The sequence below is a fragment of the Biomphalaria glabrata genome, chromosome 4 (genome assembly GCF_947242115.1).
Source record: "Biomphalaria glabrata chromosome 4, xgBioGlab47.1, whole genome shotgun sequence".
Lineage (NCBI taxonomy): Eukaryota > Metazoa > Mollusca > Gastropoda > Planorbidae > Biomphalaria > Biomphalaria glabrata.
In genome coordinates this window covers 33,244,759-33,263,933 of record NC_074714.1, presented here as the reverse complement: position 1 = coordinate 33,263,933, position 19,175 = coordinate 33,244,759, and the positions used below count along the sequence as shown (strand labels likewise).

At 37.6% G+C, this 19,175-nt stretch overlaps 1 protein-coding gene and 2 non-coding genes across 3 annotated transcripts; 1 reads left to right on the top strand and 2 right to left on the bottom strand.

Annotated features, from left to right (window-relative positions):
• Nucleotides 1-6,015: 6,015 nt before the first annotated feature.
• LOC106073245 (deoxyribonuclease-1-like) lies at nt 6,016-15,777 on the bottom strand. Its single transcript, XM_013233749.2, has 2 exons — nt 14,645-15,777; nt 6,016-6,416 (listed from the first exon to the last, which is right to left on the bottom strand). Exons 1-2 carry the CDS (start codon nt 15,116-15,118, stop codon nt 6,069-6,071), a joined length of 822 nt encoding a protein of 273 aa, XP_013089203.1. The 5' UTR covers nt 15,119-15,777; the 3' UTR covers nt 6,016-6,068.
• LOC129926106 (U6 spliceosomal RNA) lies at nt 7,118-7,219 on the top strand. The gene has a single exon (XR_008777797.1). It is a non-coding gene; the product is annotated as a U6 spliceosomal RNA (small nuclear RNA).
• On the bottom strand, nt 10,253-10,325 carry Trnaf-gaa (transfer RNA phenylalanine (anticodon GAA)). The gene has a single exon. It is a non-coding gene; the product is annotated as a tRNA-Phe (tRNA).
• Nucleotides 15,778-19,175: the final 3,398 nt, after the last annotated feature.

Genomic DNA, 19,175 nt, shown 5'->3' with positions numbered 1-19,175 from the left:
TGTCTTCAATGTTCATGTCTGTCTTCAATGTTCATGTCTGTCTTCAATTTACATGTCTTTCTTCAATATACATGTCTGTCTTCAATGTACATGTCTGTCTTCAATATACATGTCTGTCTTCAATGTACATGTCTGTCTTCAATATACATGTCTGTCTTCAATATACATGTTTGTCTTCAATATACATGTCTGTCTTAAATGTGCATGTCTGTCTTAAATGTGCATGTCTGTCTTCAATATACATGTGTGTCTTTAATTTACATGTCTGTCTTCAATATACATTTTTTTTTCAATGTACATGTCTGTCTTCAATGTACATGTCTGTCTTCAATGTACATGTCTGTCTTCAATGTACATGTCTGTGTTCAATGTTCATGTCTGTCTTCAATGTACATGTCTGTCTTCAATATACATGTCTGTCTTCACTGTACATGTCTGTCTTCAATATACATGTCTGTCTTCAATGTACATGTCTGTCTTCAATATACATGTCTGTCTTCAATGTACATGTCTGTCTTCAATGTTCATGTCTGTCTTCAATATACATGTCTGTCTTCAATGTACATGTCTGTCTTCAAAATACATGTCTGTCTTCAAAATACATGTCTGTCTTCAATGTACATGTCTGTCTTCAATATACATGTCTGTCTTCAATGTACATGTCTGTCTTCTAAATACATGTCTGTCTTCAAAATACATGTCTGTATTCAAAATACATGTCTGTCTTCAATATTCATGTCTGTCTTCAATATATATGTCTGTCTTCAATGTACATGTCTGTCTTCAATATACATGTCTGTCTTCAGAATACATGTCTGTCTTCAATGTACATGTCTGTCTTCAATGTACATGTCTGTCTTCAATGTTCATGTCTGTCTTCAATTTACATGTCTTTCTTCAATATACATGTCTGTCTTCAATGTACATGTCTGTCTTCAATATACATGTCTGTCTTCAATGTACATGTCTGTCTTCAATGTACATGTCTGTCTTCAATATACATGTCTGTCTTTAATATACATGTTTTTCTTCAATATACATGTCTGTCTTAAATGTGCATGTCTGTCTTCAATATACATGTGTGTCTTTAATTTACATGTCTGTCTTCAATATACATGTTTTTTTTCAATGTACATGTCTTTCTTCAATATACATGTCTGTCTTCAATGTACATGTCTGTCTTTAATGTTCATGTCTGTCTTCAATGTTCATGTCTGTCTTCAATGTTCATGTCTGTCTTCAATATACATGTTTGTCTTCAATATAATTGTCTGTCTTAAATGTGCATGTCTGTCTTCAATATACATGTTTGTCTTTAATTTACATGTCTGTCTTCAATATACATGTTTTTTTCAATGTACATGTCTTTCTTCAATATACATGTCTGTCTTTAATGTACATGTTTGTCTTTAATGTTCATGTCTGTCTTCAATGTTCATGTCTGTCTTCAATATACATGTCTGTCTTCAATGTACATGTCTGTCTTCAATGTTCATGTCTGTCTTCAATATACATGTTTGTCTTCAATATAATTGTCTGTCTTAAATGTGCATGTCTGTCTTCAATATACATGTGTGTCTTTAATTTACATGTCTGTCTTCAATATACATTTTTTTTCAATGTACATGTCTGTCTTCAATGTACATGTCTGTCTTCAATGTACATGTCTGTCTTCAATGTACATGTCTGTGTTCAATGTTCATGTCTGTCTTCAATGTACATGTCTGTCTTCAATATACATGTCTGTCTTCAATGTACATGTCTGTGTTCAATATACATGTCTGTCTTCAATGTACATGTCTGTCTTCAATGTACATGTCTGTCTTCAATGTACATGTCTGTCTTCAATGTACATGTCTGTCTTCAATGTACATGTCTGTCTTCAATGTACATGTCTGTCTTCAATGTACATGTCTGTGTTCAATGTTCATGTCTGTCTTCAATGTTCATGTCTGTCTTCAATGTACATGTCTGTATTCAATATACTTGTCTGTCTTCAATATAAATGTCTGTCTTCAATGTACATGTCTTTCTTCAATGTACATGTCTGTCTTCAATGTACATGTCTGTCTTCAATATACATGTCTGTCTTCAATATACATGTCTGTCTTCAATGTTCATGTCTGTCTTCAATGTTCATGTCTGTCTTCAAAATACATGTCTGTCTTCAATATACATGTCTGTCTTCAATATACATGTCTGTCTTCAAAATACATGTCTGTCTTCAAAATACATGTCTGTCTTCAATATACATGTCTGTCTTCAATATACATGTCTGTCTTCAATATACATGTCTGTCTTCAAAATACATGTCTGTCTTCAATGTTCATGTCTGTCTTCAATATACATGTCTGTCTTCAATATACATGTCTGTCTTCAATGTACATGTCTGTCTTCAATATACATGTCTGTCTTCAATATACATGTCTGTCTTCAATGTTCATGTCTGTCTTCAATGTTCATGTCTGTCTTCAATGTTCATGTCTGTCTTCAATGTTCATGTCTGTCTTCAATGTTCATGTCTAGTGTGTCTCGTTCGTTTGGAAGTCTTTGCTTAGTTGACAAACTTGTACCACATTTGTTTTCAGTGGGGGCGGAGCTGCGAAATGGCCATTACAAATTCAAGGTCATCATGTTTCCGGTTCACTGATGCTAACTAGTTGATAGACTTTGTACAACTCGCACGTAACAAAAGAAACAAAAGCAGCTAGATGACGTAGTAGGTATGTGTGTGTGTGTGTGGTCGTCTCCAAGTCTGTGTTATGTTCAATATCTGGTGGGTAAAGAGAAGCCAAGTTGGACAGGTGAATGGGAAGAAGCGAATGATTAGCTTTGAAATCAAGCCAAGTGTAGACAAACATTGACACATTGACTTCTATGTATAGTGGATGCTGAACCGCAGTTAGGAAAGTGGAGACCTTAGGGGGTAGGTACTGTTGGTGTGCCTCAACCTTCTTTCCAAGACTTATTAAAACGCATGCATACTATTGCTTAGTAAATATATAAGCATGACATAGTTTCCAAATAGTATTTTCTATTCTAGACATACTTTACAAAATATTATGCTTCATATTTCCCAACAGGTGTTTTGGTTCATTCACAGGTATCAGGTGTTCCTTCAGATTTAAAGATAATTTACTTCCTGCCCCAAATCTCCCGTAGGTGGGGCAGGGGATGGGTGCTCGAACCCGGGACCATTGAGGCCACCGAACGACAGTCCAGAGCGCATACCGAACAACTTTCAGATCAATACTGACACCATAAGTATTGTTACGTATTTCTGAATCTTCTGGCTAAATGTATTAGTAGGCACACAAATAAAACACTGCAAAGAACTTGACGACTAAACTTTCAGTTTCATATACTTTTAATGACTATTAACTCTAACAATTCGTTACTGTAACATGTAGCGTAGAAGAATGTACAATATCTGTCAGTTTACAGTTAGCTATACACTTCGTTGCAATTCATCTCTTCTCAATTTGCATCGAGCCGTATTCCACAGAACAGACCACTGACACACTTCCCAGTGTCGCTCCAGGTCTCTCAAAGCTGAACCAAGTCGTATTCAAGTCTACCGAATTAGAGCCGTACACGTCTTACATCGACTGTATCGACTGTAACGGCTCAAGTCGACTGTAGTTCGCTGTTTAGACTTTTTAACGACTGTAGTCCACTCCAGTTAACTCTACCCTAGTTAACTTGCATCGAGTCGTACACATCTCTCTTCTACTGTCCCGCACAGTAGACAACAGTACCGACGACTCACTCAGGACTGACTTTCACATTAACTCTCTGGCTTATATAGAGTCCATAATCGCTTGTCCATTGTTGCAAAAACACTGCTAGTATCCTCTGGAACAACAAGGGAGGAAACATCACATCCTGTCGTTGTTTATACATGTCGATTACAGAGAACACCTCTGCAGTGTCATCTCGCCGAGGTCACACGTCTAACTGTCATTGTTCATTTGTAACACTGCCCCCTTCGTAGATCAGTTCGTCCTCTGGAACAACACGTGAGGGCACGTCACATCCTGTCTTTGTTTTTACGCGTAGATTCCAGAGAACACTGGCTGCTGTGTCATCTCGCTGGGTCACACGTTGACCTCTACTTATCACTGTTCATTTGTAACAGTATGATGTATCCTTGAATTTGTAATTGCTAAAATGAAAGTGCAGACGAGATATTTGAGGAGATCTTGTCTATCGTGTTTAATGATTATTTAAAAAGTTGAAACAAAAAATACAACTATTAAAGTCAAAATAAAAAAAGAGATTAAAAATAAATAACGTAAATAGAAGTTGTTGTTTTTTTTAAAGCCAATTTAATTTAAAGCCAATGAGGTGGATTACTTTTAGTGAGGTGGAGGAATTCCATTCCTTGACATAAATAAAATTAAAACAAATATGGTACCCATTTCAGACCAGGTCAAATGATGTAAACGTCAAAGGTCTTCTGTTTCTATGACCATTAACGTGGGTGTCATGTAGCTAGCCCAATTGATCAATCGACTTTTCTTTTCTCAACTAATGTTGGCGGAGGCGTCCTCATAACAAGTTTTGTTATAATTATTTTCCTTGATTTTTTTTCCTGCTTTTTTAATGATCTATTTTTTTTTATTTTAATTTAAAAGAATAACTTGTTAAAATATACCAAAAAGCTGAAGACGCATAGGTAAAACAAAACAAAAAAAACTTATATTCAGACCTTGTGATCTGTAGGTTATGTAAAGGACATGTGTTTCTCTGGTCCACGGTTAGTGAGAGTGTACGCATGAGAGAACTTTCAAATATAATCTCGACTTTTTTCCTTTTTAAACATGGAATATGGATTATGGATTATGGATATTTTAATTTTAAACTTTGTATACCTTGAAATCTGTGTCGGCTCCTACCCTGGCTACACTGGCCCTAAATCGGCCTCTGATTCAATGATAGGAAAACGAGAAAGAAGATGAAGAATGATTTTAAATTGTAAAAAAAATAAATTCTCTTTTATATGTTTTCCTTGTAAAAAGACATTACACTACTTACTGTTACTATTACTGTTAGCCTTAAATAAAAGTAACATCTGGAGAGCCTCATTAGTATTAAACTTTTAGTAAAACACGACTTCCCCCCTCCCCACAATAACTGAGAGTTCTAAACTCTTTTGCTCGCTAAACATAATAATTTTAGGATTTTTTAAAGTTTCTTTTACCGTGCCTTTATTTTGTTGGTGTCTTTCTTGGTATTTTATTAGACTGTATTTGTTTTTGTTTTTTAAGTTTATTGTTCAGTGCTTTATGTATTACTAACAAGGAGTATCTAGGAGGGGTAGCACCTTTAGTGGAAGGTAGTCATACTCTCTACTGAGGGTAGCTTGGCTCACTCTTGGTCCCCACTCTCTCCTGTGTCCTAGTAGCTGTAATATGTTCAGCGGCCGCAGCCCGGAAACAGCTTTGACTGGCGTGCTTTACCATTCTGCCACCACTGTTTTATTTTACCTTACAACACCAAGTAAGCACACCAAGTCACGTGATTGTGAGAGAGGGAAAGAGCGAGAGGAAAAAAAAAAGAGAAAGAAATAACGAAAGAAGAATGAAAGGAAAGATCATCATCATCACCAAACTCCAGCGAGGGCCTGCAATACGGGGCACAAACAGAACAATGGGAACTCAGACGTGACTAAAACATTTACATTCTCAAAATACTTTTAGCTCTTTATCTCTGACATGACAGAATTGTTCATTGTTCACATTAATACATTCTTACCTGTTAAGGCTTCAATCAGGCAACGTTACTTTTGGTATAGAATTATAGGAGCATGTATGCTCTTTTTATACAGCACAAATACAAGTTTATAAAACCAAAAATTAATCAAATTTGATGGGGTCAACTCAACGATGGTATCTTTAATAAGGAGAGAGAGGACTAGTGCCTGTGAGGTCATGAGTTCGGGACGACCCAATGAACTGGAACATTTGAAATCAATCAAAGCAAAAGGAGAACAAGAAACAGTTGAACGGCACGGAGTCTTTCAGTGACTTTATTTGTTTTAGTCAACATTAAATCATATCCATATGTTAGTGCAATTTAAAATCCACTGGGTAGTGGTCACTGATCTCTGCAGTCCTGTCAAATGCAATGCCCAGATCGGTGTCGTATCTGTAGACCCTGGCAGAGTCGGCGACGATGTCACTGTTGCCCTCGATGACGATCCTGTCGTAGGCGCAGTTGGTGCTTGTGGAGGTGGTGGTGTCGGCCGTGTCAGGGATCAGGCTGCGGTACCTGGCGTGCTGGCTGAAGATAGCCAGGGAAGCTTTCTGGGTGTCACTCACATAGTTGCAGTCAGCATTGAAGTCTCCCATGGCGATGACGCCTGCGGCGTTGGGGAAGTGGCTCTTAGCCGCCGTCATAGCTGTAGGCAGTGCCTGGGGATAGAGACAAGTCAATTGACAATAGTTTTAAGCCGTCATTGCTGTGGGCAGTGCCTGGGGATAGAGACAAGTCATTTGAAACTAGTTTTAAAATTTTAAAATGTATTATTCACCTGCGTTTTTGTTGGGTGGAAGAAGACGTTTTATTGTTATTGGATATTTTTACAATAAACAGTAATATGTCCATCGCTGAAACACTAATAAATCAACAGCTGAAATAGTAATGTTTAAACCCGCTACGCGCGAACGCTAATGTATAATTCAGCTAACTTGTGCACAATAAGCAATTGCTAATAAATTGGTGCTACAAACTTACATAGGAGCGTAGTGAATTACCTTCACGTATCGAATCCAAATCCCTGAGAAAGCTGTTATTTATCTATTTATTTGTTTATAGTTTACGACGTCCCTTTAGGAGCGCCACATAGCTCCAAAGGTGTTATGGAGGGTGTGTATGTATGTTTCTATGGTGACGGTGGGAAGATGTTAGCGCTTGGCTGTGAATGATGCAAGATAAACGGCTGTCAGCGGTCTTACAGACGACTCCAGAACGCGAGACTGACTAAAGGTTGTGTTAGTGTAGTGATTTTGTTTAAAAAATATTATTACTAAAGTCTGTTACATTTATTTTATCTCATATCATGTTGTCTATATTATAATAAAAAAGTGTATTTAGTTTTGTTCAAAGAAAAAATATATATACGCAGTACATGTACTCAATAGGAAGGATACCGAGAAGATTAGCATGGCCCCTGCGCAAGGATGACAGGCACATTTGTAAAGCGTACCAGATGTTTTGGAGCACTTCAATTGACAATAAGACAGAAAACGAAAAAAATCAAGTTCTACGGCTTCATTTATAAATGTATAATAGATAAATATTTATAAATACCTCCTTTATACATCTTATAGAGCGATTATTTATACCTTAATAACTAATGAATGCTAGATTTTAAAAAATGGAACATTTACACCCCCCCCCTCCTCCAGATAAGTGAAAGGATCATAAAAGCATGACATAGTGCTAAAAGACATTGCTAAAAATTATTTCAAATCGAACAGATTTATTGTTGCTGGTCTAAAATCCCCACATCTATTACAAACTTAATTACATGACTGATCCAAACCAAATGATATATTTACATTTATTCTTTAAAAAAAAGTTGTTTTTTTTTGTTTTACTGTGTAGATTCTGTAGATTGATAACGGTCAAACTAGTTTTCTCTATGTGGCTAGTCATTATTGTCTCAGCAGTAACATGAACAGCATCAATGCCACAGTAAAAAGGTCCCAATTTTGATGGGCGGGACATGTAGTCCGCATGCCAGACAATCGCCTTCCCAAACTTCCTCTGTACGGGGAGCTATGTGCAGGAAAGCGCTCCTAGGGGGGCCAAGAACACCTTCAAGGAGTCTGATCATTCACGGCTGGGAGGCACTAGTTCTCGATCGCTCCTCATGGCGTGAAGCTGCAAGTGTGAGAGTCACGAGATATGAAGCAAGAAGAGTGGCCAGCGTGAAAGAGAGCCGAACCTACAAAAAGCTGAGAGAAGACCAAACCCACCCATGTCACATATTATATTGAAATAAGAAAGAAATGTGTGCATAAGTGAACGCTATAAGCCACACGATCGAGCCAAGGAACTTCACTACAGCAAATCACTTAACTACAGCAAATCGAAGTAGGTCACTTTGGCGCAGCCTTTTTGGCGCGATGGTCGTTTTAACTCAGACGACATATTTTCATTGTTTATTTTATTATGTCATAAGAAAGAATGATTCATATCAAATTTCTGTGTGTCTGTCTGTGTGTGTGTTTTCAAACGTATTTTTTTATGTAAAAACTCTCCAAGCAGAAAAACCGCATAATCAATGCCTTATTTCTCAATACTACAAGGTTTAACTCCCTTTTTCTATATTCTAAAAAAATTAATTACCACTAATAGATTAATTATTGGTTAATTATTTTGAATGATTCACTTTTTGCTAGTCACACACAATGAATAATTGTGCTTCATATTGTTAAGACAATGGGAAGACAAAAAAGTGTAAAATGTGTCTCTGACAGACAGAACGACAGAGTGACTTAATATAAGCTTTGTAAGAAAAGAGAACACTGAAGAATGTCATCCTGCGCGTTTAGCACACATTGCCTATAATTGAGTAGTGGGCACAGCGATATCGTTGTCTTCAATAAGACTCTGACCTTTCGATGTTTGTATGTTTTACATGTGTCGGATGTGCCTTCAGATTAGTCCTAGCCCAAACCTCCCCGGAACTATCAAGACGCCATGCCCCAATCACATACCACACGACCAGGTCGGCATAAATAGTTTAAAATATGCGTTCAAGAAATAGTCAAAATTATGAAAACCTTTTTTTGTTTAAGGAGGAGGGGAATGTATACTCTCAATACTATAGGATAGGATAGTGGACAAGAACATGAATTAATGTTTATTATTTTAAAAAAAATACTATAAACAATAAAAACAAAAACAAATGATGTGATGTATAAGGCAGACGATGTAAAGGTCATATGTTTCTGTGGCCCAAGGTTAACGAGGGTGTCATGTGACCAGCACAACGACCAACCGCCTTTACTTTCCCCAGCTAATGTCAGGTACCGATTAGAGCTTGGTGGACTCAGAAGCGCGCAAAGATCCCGACTTTAAAAATCCCAGTCTTCACCAGGATTCGAACCCAGGACCTTTTCCTTTCAGCCACCGCGCTGAAACAGATGTAGACTAACAATAAAAAAAATATTTATACAAATAAATAAATAAAAAAGTAACGTGCCGACTTTGAGTTGATGAGTTAAAGTCTTATCAGGCTTCTTAAGCCAACGCGGTAACCACTCTACTAGCGAGAGTCTGTGAACATGGAAGATTGTATGTTTCTATTTCATGTTTGTATTCACTAAGCATGAGATGGCAGCATAACATAAAGGGGACAAATTCAGCTTATACCACCACTTCAGTCAAGTACTATTCCATTCCTTTGTTTGAAATACCCCCCCCCCAAAAAAAAAAGTAATTTATTACCAATACTTAATTGTTTTTTTTTTCTTTGTTTTTTTTTTTTTAATTATTGAATATTGTGATGTCAGGTAAAAGATTTAATTGTGCGAAATTTCATCTTGACCCGAGGGGTGTCCGATAAATAACGCGTACAAACTTTCGTGGCGACAGAGAGCGCGGCTGAGAAAAAAAAAGAGAGGTGGGAAAACAAGTCTATATGTCGCCCATCCATACACGACACCACGCACGCACGCAGACTCTTAGCCTACCTCCTCTAATGAGCGCTTCCTGCACAAAGCTGACTGGTTTAGGTACTCACTAGGTACCCACCTTCACCCCTTCTCCTGTTAGTGGAAACAGTTCTGCGTAACAATATTTGAGCCACACGTGAAAGATCAAGAAATACTCGAGAAACTGCTCTTTGAGAAAACTTTTACAATGATACATAAGGCAAATTAATTAATTGATTGAATAACCCTTTAACTCACTACAATTAGAAATTTGCTTTATTTTTTTATTCATGGATTTGCAAAAATCCAATACAAGTTAAGTAGGGGGTCTACTTAAAACCAGAAAACATGGCAAGGGGTCTACCAGACAAAAAAGTCTGGGAACCACTGCTTTAGATCTATTACTAATTTTATCAAATGACTGATCCAAACTATGAATAAGATGTTTTCGTTTAAAGTGATTTTTTTTGTTTTTTTCTTGTTTTAAATATAAACTTTTAGAAAAAAAAATCTGGAAAGACGGTTAGCATTTGTTTCTTTACCCCCTAAATATAATAATAAGTAATAATAAAAAAAAAAAAGAATGCCGAAACCCGGGATCGAACCAGGGACCTTTAGATCTTCAGTCTAACGCTCTCCCAACTGAGCTATTTCGGCTTCGATACCAAAGGTCATCAGATGACCTTGCAACTCATATAGTTCTGAAAAAAAACAACTAGATCTCATTCTATTAGCAATTCTTGTTTTAAAAACAATGTTCTGAATACACGTCATTGAATTATCCTTCCATGATGATTAACACAGGTGCCACCTACGACTCTTGCAGTTCTTTAAAGAAATTACAAAATGTATGGCGAGGTCATGACTTTCTACTGAGTTGGATAGACATGAATTTCTTAAGGGTGCTTCAAAAACAGGCACCTTACTACGCCACCGATTGAAGGTTGTAGGCCTACAAGTCAGTAACAAGTGTTAGTGGTTTTTTGTTGTTTTTTTTTACACATTTTAGATATTCGTTCAGATGAAAATAATTTCATCCTAGCCCAAACCTCCCGCAGGAGAACGGAGTGTGACAGCCTTTTTCACAGGATCCTAGCCTTAGACTATCGAGACCACTGAACGACAGCCCAAAGCGCTACCACTCGACCAGGCAGCCATCCTATGTTATGTAGTCTATCTGATGTTATTTTTCATTTTTTACAAAAAAAAAAAAAAAAAAAAAACACTTTGAGTGGTTTCGATAAAATTTTAATATTTCTATTCAATAAATAACTTTAAAAAAAAAATGATTATGTGCGACACTTTCATATATACAGAATAGCTCTTCATTAGAATAGTTACACCACTAGAGCAACCTTAGCTCCTCGAGATACGAACTAATAGCTTGTTAAAAGGTTTATACCAACTCACTCTGTCTGTCAGCTTGTCTGTCAATGTCTAAATTCGTCTTTCTAGTAAAAGGTTTACAAATGTTGTTGTTTTTTTTATCGCATTTTCTATTCTCGGATCGAGTTAAATCTTTAATCAATTTGAACGTGACAAGACATAAATCAATAAAAAAAATTGACTAGCTAATTAATTAAAGGTGATTATTTATTTTGTTTGATATTGAAATAAGGGGAATAAATGCTACATAATGAGAAATGTGGATGTAAATATGGATTAAATCCCCTTATTGCGTTTTGACACTTTTTTCTCTTCCACTTCCCATCCACGGATCAAGTTGAATTTTGACACAATTATTCAATGTCGATGACAGGACACGACTCAATCCAAAATCGTTTATTTATTGTTTGTATTGAAAGATCTGCACATTTATAGATGCTGTCCTGCTGGAACTAATTTCTTTAACAAAAAAATAACTGAATTAGAAAAGATTCGAACTTCTGTGTTTTACACAAACTGAATATATAAGTAATGGATGGGATGATGGCTGTCTTTTTATACCAACAGATCGCATGGCACTTATTTGTTTCATTAGCGGATCCAGAACTTTTTGATTGGGTTAGAATGACTTTCTTGCAATCTTACATGCTCAAATGTATTCTCTTGATATCTACAGTTCATAAAAGCTGCTACTCAAGCGTGATGCACGTGTAGCGTAGTTATGTTTTTATTTGGCATATTTATCGAAATATCTTTATGTAAAGCGAAACCTCTTGTTATATGCCCGTTATGGTCAGCAGACTTACTTAGACTTTGGTCCTCCCGCGCTGGACTGCGCATTGGGCAGCAATCTGACTCCACAAAGATCTGTCATTGGCAATGTATGAAGCCTCCTCCCACCTGGTGTCCACGGTTCTGAGGTCCTCCATGAAGGTGTGGCGCCAAGTAATAAGAGGACGTCCCTCTTTGCGCTTTCCTCGTACTGGCCTCCATGTCATCGCAACTCTTGGTATACGTAATTCATTTTGTCGTAGAACATGTCCCACAAACTTCATGCGACGCTCTGTCACAATCTTACTAAGTGTTCGACTCCCAGTTCGGCATAGGATTTCCTTGTTTGAGACCCGATCTGTGTAACTGACTCCCAAAATCCGTCTCAGCCATTTTTGTTGAGCCACATTTAGCCTTTTCTCAATTTTGACAGATGACTTCTATGTCTCACATGCATATGTTGCAGTTGGGATGACAATTGTGTTGAGAATGTGTATTTTTGTCTCGAGTCCAATGGCTTGCCTTGTCTAAATAGGCTGCAGCCTTTGGAAAATGCTCACTGCCTTTCCTATTTGGCACGCAACATCATGGTAGGCACTCCCATCGTTTTTTATGGTGCTGCCAAGGTAAGTGAATTTGTCCAGCTATTTAAGCTTTGACTCGCCAAGTCTGACGGGGCACCTTTTGCCTTATATCCCACTCAAAAAATTGTGGTCCTATCTAAGTTTATGCGGAGGCCAATTTTGGGTGCTTCTCTATCTAGGCTCTCCGTCATTTCTTGTTTTCCTTTATTTGTAGCCCCGAGTAGTGCAACGTCATCAGTCCAAGTCCGTTATTCGGATTTGTTCACGCCATGGAATACCAAAGGCAGCCTGGTTCATTGCCGTCCTCATTATGTAGTCGATGGCTAGGAGGAAAAGGAAGAGAGATAAGATGCACCCCTGTCTCACACCTGTCTCGGTGCTAAAAAACTCGGTTGTTCCTTCATATGTTTTAATGCAGCAACTAGACTGGCTGTATAGGTGTCGTAGGATCTGGACGAATTTTTCTGGGATGCCATATTCTCTTTTTCCATTGTGATTCTCGGTGGACACTATCAAACGCTTTTTGGAAGCTTTACAATCACTCCTTTTTGACAGTCCTTAGGGACTTTTGAAGTTCGCCAACAGAGATTTAAGAGATCAGTCATCCTGTTAACAATGCACTGTCCCCCATGTTTAAGCATTTCTGCTGATACCATGTCTAGCCCTGGTGCTTTGTTGTTCTTTAGCACTGCAATGGCCATGGTCAGCAGACGTCAACAGAAGTTCCAGAGTGATAGTGAGATGCCCTGCGACTATTTTAACCGCGCGGGTAGATTGGTTTAGTGGGTACATATTAAAATGTCTAATTTATTTTAAAAAATCTTTTGAATGTTGTTACTTAATAATTATTTAAATAATAATTTATAGGCTTTTACTACATCGCAAATACAACCGATTTTTTCCCTAGGAAAAAAACAAGATACACATGGCTCCCGTCAGCAAAAATGCGATCCACATATTAAGAAAAGCTAATTTAGATTAAGGGGATTTTAAGTTTTGCCCCCGGAAAAAAAGGAATTGTCTTCGAAAAATAATATTTAAAAAAAGCACTTCATATTTAAGTTATAAAGTTTGTATGAAACTTTTGAAAAATTTAATATGGGGAGAAGAGATGAAAATGAAGTAGAGCTCTACAGTGGCGTCACTAGGGGGGTGAGGTCCGCACCGGATGATACCCACTCTAGTAACGCTACAAGAGTTCTACTCTTAACTTTATGTAGTTTAATTTAACGTAATTCCATTCTGAATGAGATTAATAGGCCAAAGATTCTTAATACAATAGACAAATCAAAGATCGTTAAAAGATGTGGAATAAGTATTTGAGCTCAAAACTCATACAAGCTTATTGTGAATTGTAAATTATACAAAAAACAAAGTCTTTCTTTAAATACTCGCAACATATTCATGCCAAAGAATAAAAGCCTAAGGAATTACATAAAACTGGCGTCATATTTGATTCTCTTCTTTATAAAGTCGTACGTCCCTGATACAAATTTTCTTTCCTTTTTAGATTTATTTATTACTAAAGATTGTATTTGATATTAGAGGGGGAGGAGGGTCTTGATATAACAACGTAATAGCAAATACAATATACTAGTGACAGCGATGGAGGAGGGTCGGTTTATTTGAGATAATTTAATCACGTCATATGTAATCTGATATATAAAGCAGTGTATGTATGCATGTATGTATGTATGTAATAAATATGTATGTATGTATGTTATATATGTATATATGTTTTGACCAATCTTGATAAAATTTAACTTCAATGTTCCTTAGATCACGGCGACGATGGTAGCGTATGTTACCTGTTACTTACACAACAAGAAAGAACCAAAAATGAATATAAAAAAAAAATGTGTCTCTATTGAAGAACGAAACTTTTTAGCAAATCGGGTCAACCTATTTCCACAGTATTTTATATGAGCTATGAATAGGTCGGTTGAACGGATAAACCCCAATCTTTAGAGTCTGTTTTTATTTTACAGTGAACATTAGAAAAGTGTTAAGGGAACATGTTTGACATAGATTTAAATACAAGGCACTATATCAGTGATATACAAACTAAGGCCCGCTGTTCATATCCGGCTAGTGCTTACATAAGAAGACGCGAAGGTTAAAGTTTACTTCGCGACAAACTTAATGTTGATTTAGATATTATAGGCACTACTGGACCCTTCTTTATCTCTACTACATTATTTAAATAATGTAACAAAATAAAAGTGTTAAGTTTACCTCCAGTTCCACAAAAGCTTTCTCTGGTTGTGTGTGTATACCCAGCAAGACTACGTTCACATTCTTCCCACGAGTGGGCGAGTTGTACTGAATGTCCACAGCGAAAGGCTCTCTCTCAAACACATCCCTGGCAGAGTCGTCGTACTGGAACTGGCCCTGAATCTTCACCACTGCCTTCTTGTAGAAGAAGACATACTGCTCCTTGTAGGTGGTCCTTCCTACGGGGTTGCTGGACACGTAGTCCCATACTGTGGAGCCCAGCAAGTCCTTCAGCATGTTCAAGGAGGAATGATCCACGTCCCTGACCTCTTGAATTAAAACGATGTCGTAGTGGGCCAGCACCCGGACGATGTCTCGTCCCACTTCGTTTACCTTCGTGTCCCCGAAATGTTGGATATTAAAGGCGGCGACGTTGATTCCATGGGCGTACTCCAGGAACATGAAGAAAAAAGCAGACAAAACGAGCGGCGCCATTGTTTGAGAGAATTGAAATCAGTTTTTATTTAGTTTGTCTTTTATATGCCTCTCTTATCTTTCTTATCACTGTGACATTCGGATCTGCTGATTAACGTTTTTCAATTATTTTGGTGAAATATTTTTTGGTCAGATAATAATCAGGAAACATCCATATGTAAACCAGTTTCATGATTTTATGTTTATTTACTTAATAGTGTAATCATTTGATGCGTTCTTTTAGAATATAAGAACTAAGGTTGCTGCTCTCGCGTTATGATGTTGTTATCCTAAGAAATTGAGTCTTTTATTAGATCTCCACCATAAGCTTCTGTTTTACACTTAGCAATGGTAATGTCTTTCTCTTATGATTATAGTAATGATTCACAGTTCATTTAAAGAGATGGTCCTTTAAAAAATGGTGTTCTTATAAAACGTAGAAGAGGGGATAAAGAACTATCTAATTCACAACTTTTAATTAAACATTTTAACTAGTAGGCCTATTTCAATATGTCCTGAGATGCTAATTTACAATTATATTCATCAATGTACAAGACTAATTGTCTTTTCCTTAAACAAATAATTTTTTAAAGTTTTAGTCATAGAAATATATTTCCTACCCAAGACGCGTTTCTAGACTAAGTCAACGTACTGCTGTTTAAGGTTCAAGATTCATGGCAAAAGAGTCCGGTACCTAGAACACTGACCGCTATAAATACATCTACCTGACGCAGTAGGTATCGGTTGACTTTATTTGCTCCTACGCCACCTGCCTATATAAAGTCTTGTTTGTAGGGTTTTATGAGTATTGTGTAAAGTCTACATTTACTTCTACTCACTGTATCACTGACAGCACCTGTCAGGTCTCACGGCAATACAATCACGTGTTCTCTTCACGCATGACGTCATTTGAGTTTTTCTATTGAATAGACCGTTTGTTGTTGTTTTATTATTAATATTATTTAATGAAATATCAGACTCGCAATCAACGAAACGAGTAACTGCAGCTAATCATCATCATCATCATTCCTTTGGCTTGCTCATGGAACATAGGACCTCAACAAATGCACGCCACTCTCCACGGTCTCTTGCTAGTTGTTTTTTTTATGGTTTCCCAGCTCTTTCCGGTCCTCACGGCTTCCTTCAGTGTACTGCAACGCCATGTTCTTTTGGGTCTTCCTCTACGTCTTGTTCCCTGGGGGTTCTACTCTAAGACCTGCCAAGCTCTGTTTGCTGGTATGTTTTCCTTAGAAACTGCAGCTAATAAATGTAATGTATAAATTGCTATTTCGTTTTTCTAATAGGAATAAAGCATCGCTGGAAACATTGAATGTTATTGGCAGTAGGTAGCTTCACTGGCTAATGTTCTTGGCAGTAGGTAGCTTCACTGGCTAATGTTCTTGGCAGTAGGTAACTTCAATGGCTAATGTTCTTGGCAGTAGGTAACTTCAATGGCTAATGTTTTTGGTAGTAGGTAACTTCACTGGCTAATGTTCTTGGCAGTAGGTAACTTCAATGGCTAATGTTTTTGGCAGTAGGTAACTTCACTAGCTAATGTTCTTGGTAGTAGGTAACTTCACTAGCTAATGTTCTTGGTAGTAGGTAACTTCACTAGCTAATGTTCTTGGTAGTAGGTAATTTCACTAGCTAATGTTCTTGGTAGTAGGTAACTTCACTAGCTAATGTTCTTGGTAGTAGGTAACTTCACTAGCTAATGTACTTGGTAGTAGGTAACTTCACTAGCTAATGTTCTTGGTAGTAGGTAACTTCACTGGCTAATGTTATTGGCAGTAGGTAACTTCACTAGCTAATGTTATTGGCAGTAGGTAACTTCACTAGCTAATGTTATTGGCAGTAGGTAACTTCACTAGCTAATGTTCTTGGTAGTAGGTAACTTCACTGGCTAATGTTCTTGGTAGTAGATAACTTCACTGGCTAATATTCTTGGTAGTAGGTAACTTCACTGGCTAATGTTCTTGGTAGTAGGTAACTTCACTAGCTAATGTTCTTGGTAGTAGGTAACTTCACTGGCTAATGTTATTGGCAGTAGGTAACTTCACTTGCTAATGTTATTGGCAGTAGGTAACTTCACTAGCTAATGTTATGGGCAGTAGGTAACTTCACTAGCTAATGTTCTTGGTAGTAGGTAACTTCACTGGCTAATGTTCTTGGTAGTAGATAACTTCACTGGCTAATGTTCTTGGTAGAAGGTAACTTCACTAGCTAATGATCTAGGCAGTAGGTAACTTCACTGGCTAATGTTCTTGGCAGTAGGTAGCTTAGCTGGCTAATGTTCTTGGCAGTAGGTAACTTCACTAGCTAATGTTCTTGGCAGTAGGTAGCTTAACTGGCTAATGTTCTTGGCAGTAGGTAGCTTAACTGGCTAATGTTCTTGGCAGTAGGTAACTTCACTGGGTAATGTTTTTGGCAGTAGGTAGCTTAACTGGCTAATGTTCTTGGCAGTAGATAACTTCACTGGCTAATGTTTTTGGCAGTAGGTAACTTCACTGGCTAATGTTTTTGGCAGTAGGTAGCTTAACTGGCTAATGTTCTTGGCAGTAGATAACTTCACTGGCTAATGTTATTGGTAGTAGGTAACTTCACTGGCTAATGTTTTTGGCAGTAGGTAGCTTAACTGGCTAATGTTCTTGGCAGTAGATAACTTCACTGGCTAATGTTTTTGGCAGTAGGTAACTTCACTGGCTAATGTTCTTGGTAGTAGGTAACTTCACTGGCTAATGTTCTTGGTAGTAGGTAACTTCACTGGCTAATGTTCTTGGCATTAGATAACTTCACTGGCTAATGTTTTTGGCAGTAGATAACTTCACTGGCTAATGATTTTGGCAGTAGGTAACTTTACTGGCTAATGTTCTTGGTAGTAGGTAACTTCACTGGCTAATGTTCTTGGTAGTAGATAACTTCACTGGCTAATGTTCTTGGTAGTAGGTAACTTCACTAGCTAATGTTCTAGGCAGTAGGTAACTTCACTGGCTAATGTTCTTGGCAGTAGGTAGCTTAACTGGCTAATGTTCTTGGCAGTAGGTAACTTCACTAGCTAATGTTCTTGGCAGTAGGTAGCTTAACTGGCTAATGTTCTTGGCAGTAGGTAACTTCACTGGCTAATGTTTTTGGCAGTAGGTAGCTTAACTGGCTAATGTTCTTGGCAGTAGATAACTTCACTGGCTAATGTTTTTGGCAGTAGGTAGCTTAACTGGCTAATGTTCTTGGCAGTAGATAACTTCACTGGCTAATGTTATTGGTAGTAGGTAACTTCACTGGCTAATGTTTTTGGCAGTAGGTAGCTTAACTGGCTAATGTTCTTGGCAGTAGATAACTTCACTGGCTAATGTTTTTGGCAGTAGGTAGCTTAACTGGCTAATGTTCTTGGCAGTAGGTAGCTTAACTGGCTAATGTTCTTGGCAGTAGATAACTTCACTGGCTAATGTTTTTGGCAGTAGGTAACTTCACTGGCTAATGTTCTTGGTAGTAGGTAACTTCACTGGCTAATGTTCTTGGTAGTAGGTAACTTCACTGGCTAATGTTCTTGGCAGTAGGTAACTTCACTGGCTAATGTTTTTGGCAGTAGATAACTTCACTGGCTAATGTTTTTGGCAGTAGGTAACTTTACTGGCTAATGTTCTTGGTAGTAGGTAACTTCACTGGCTAATGTTCTTGGTAGTAGATAACTTCACTGGCTAATGTTCTTGGTAGTAGGTAACTTCACTAGCTAATGTTCTAGGCAGTAGGTAACTTTACTGGCTAATGTTCTTGGCAGTAGGTAGCTTAACTGGCTAATGTTCTTGGCAGTAGGTAACTTCACTAGCTAATGTTCTTGGCAGTAGGTAGCTTAACTGGCTAATGTTCTTGGCAGTAGGTAACTTCACTGGCTAATGTTTTTGGCAGTAGGTAGCTTAACTGGCTAATGTTCTTGGCAGTAGATAACTTCACTGGCTAATGTTTTTGGCAGTAGGTAGCTTAACTGGCTAATGTTCTTGGCAGTAGATAACTTCACTGGCTAATGTTTTTGGCAGTAGGTAACCTCACTGGCTAATATTTTTGGCAGTAGGTAGCTTAACTG

Bases quoted from the DNA above. Each gene is read 5' to 3' on its own strand.
- LOC106073245 (XM_013233749.2), bottom strand. From the start codon at position 15,118: ATGGCGCCGCTCGTTTTGTCTGCTTTTTTCTTCATGTTCCTGGAGTAC. The intron at 6,417-14,644 runs GTAAACTTAACA...CTCTATCCCCAG, and splicing joins AAGCTTTTGTGGAACTGGAG to GCACTGCCTACAGCTATGAC.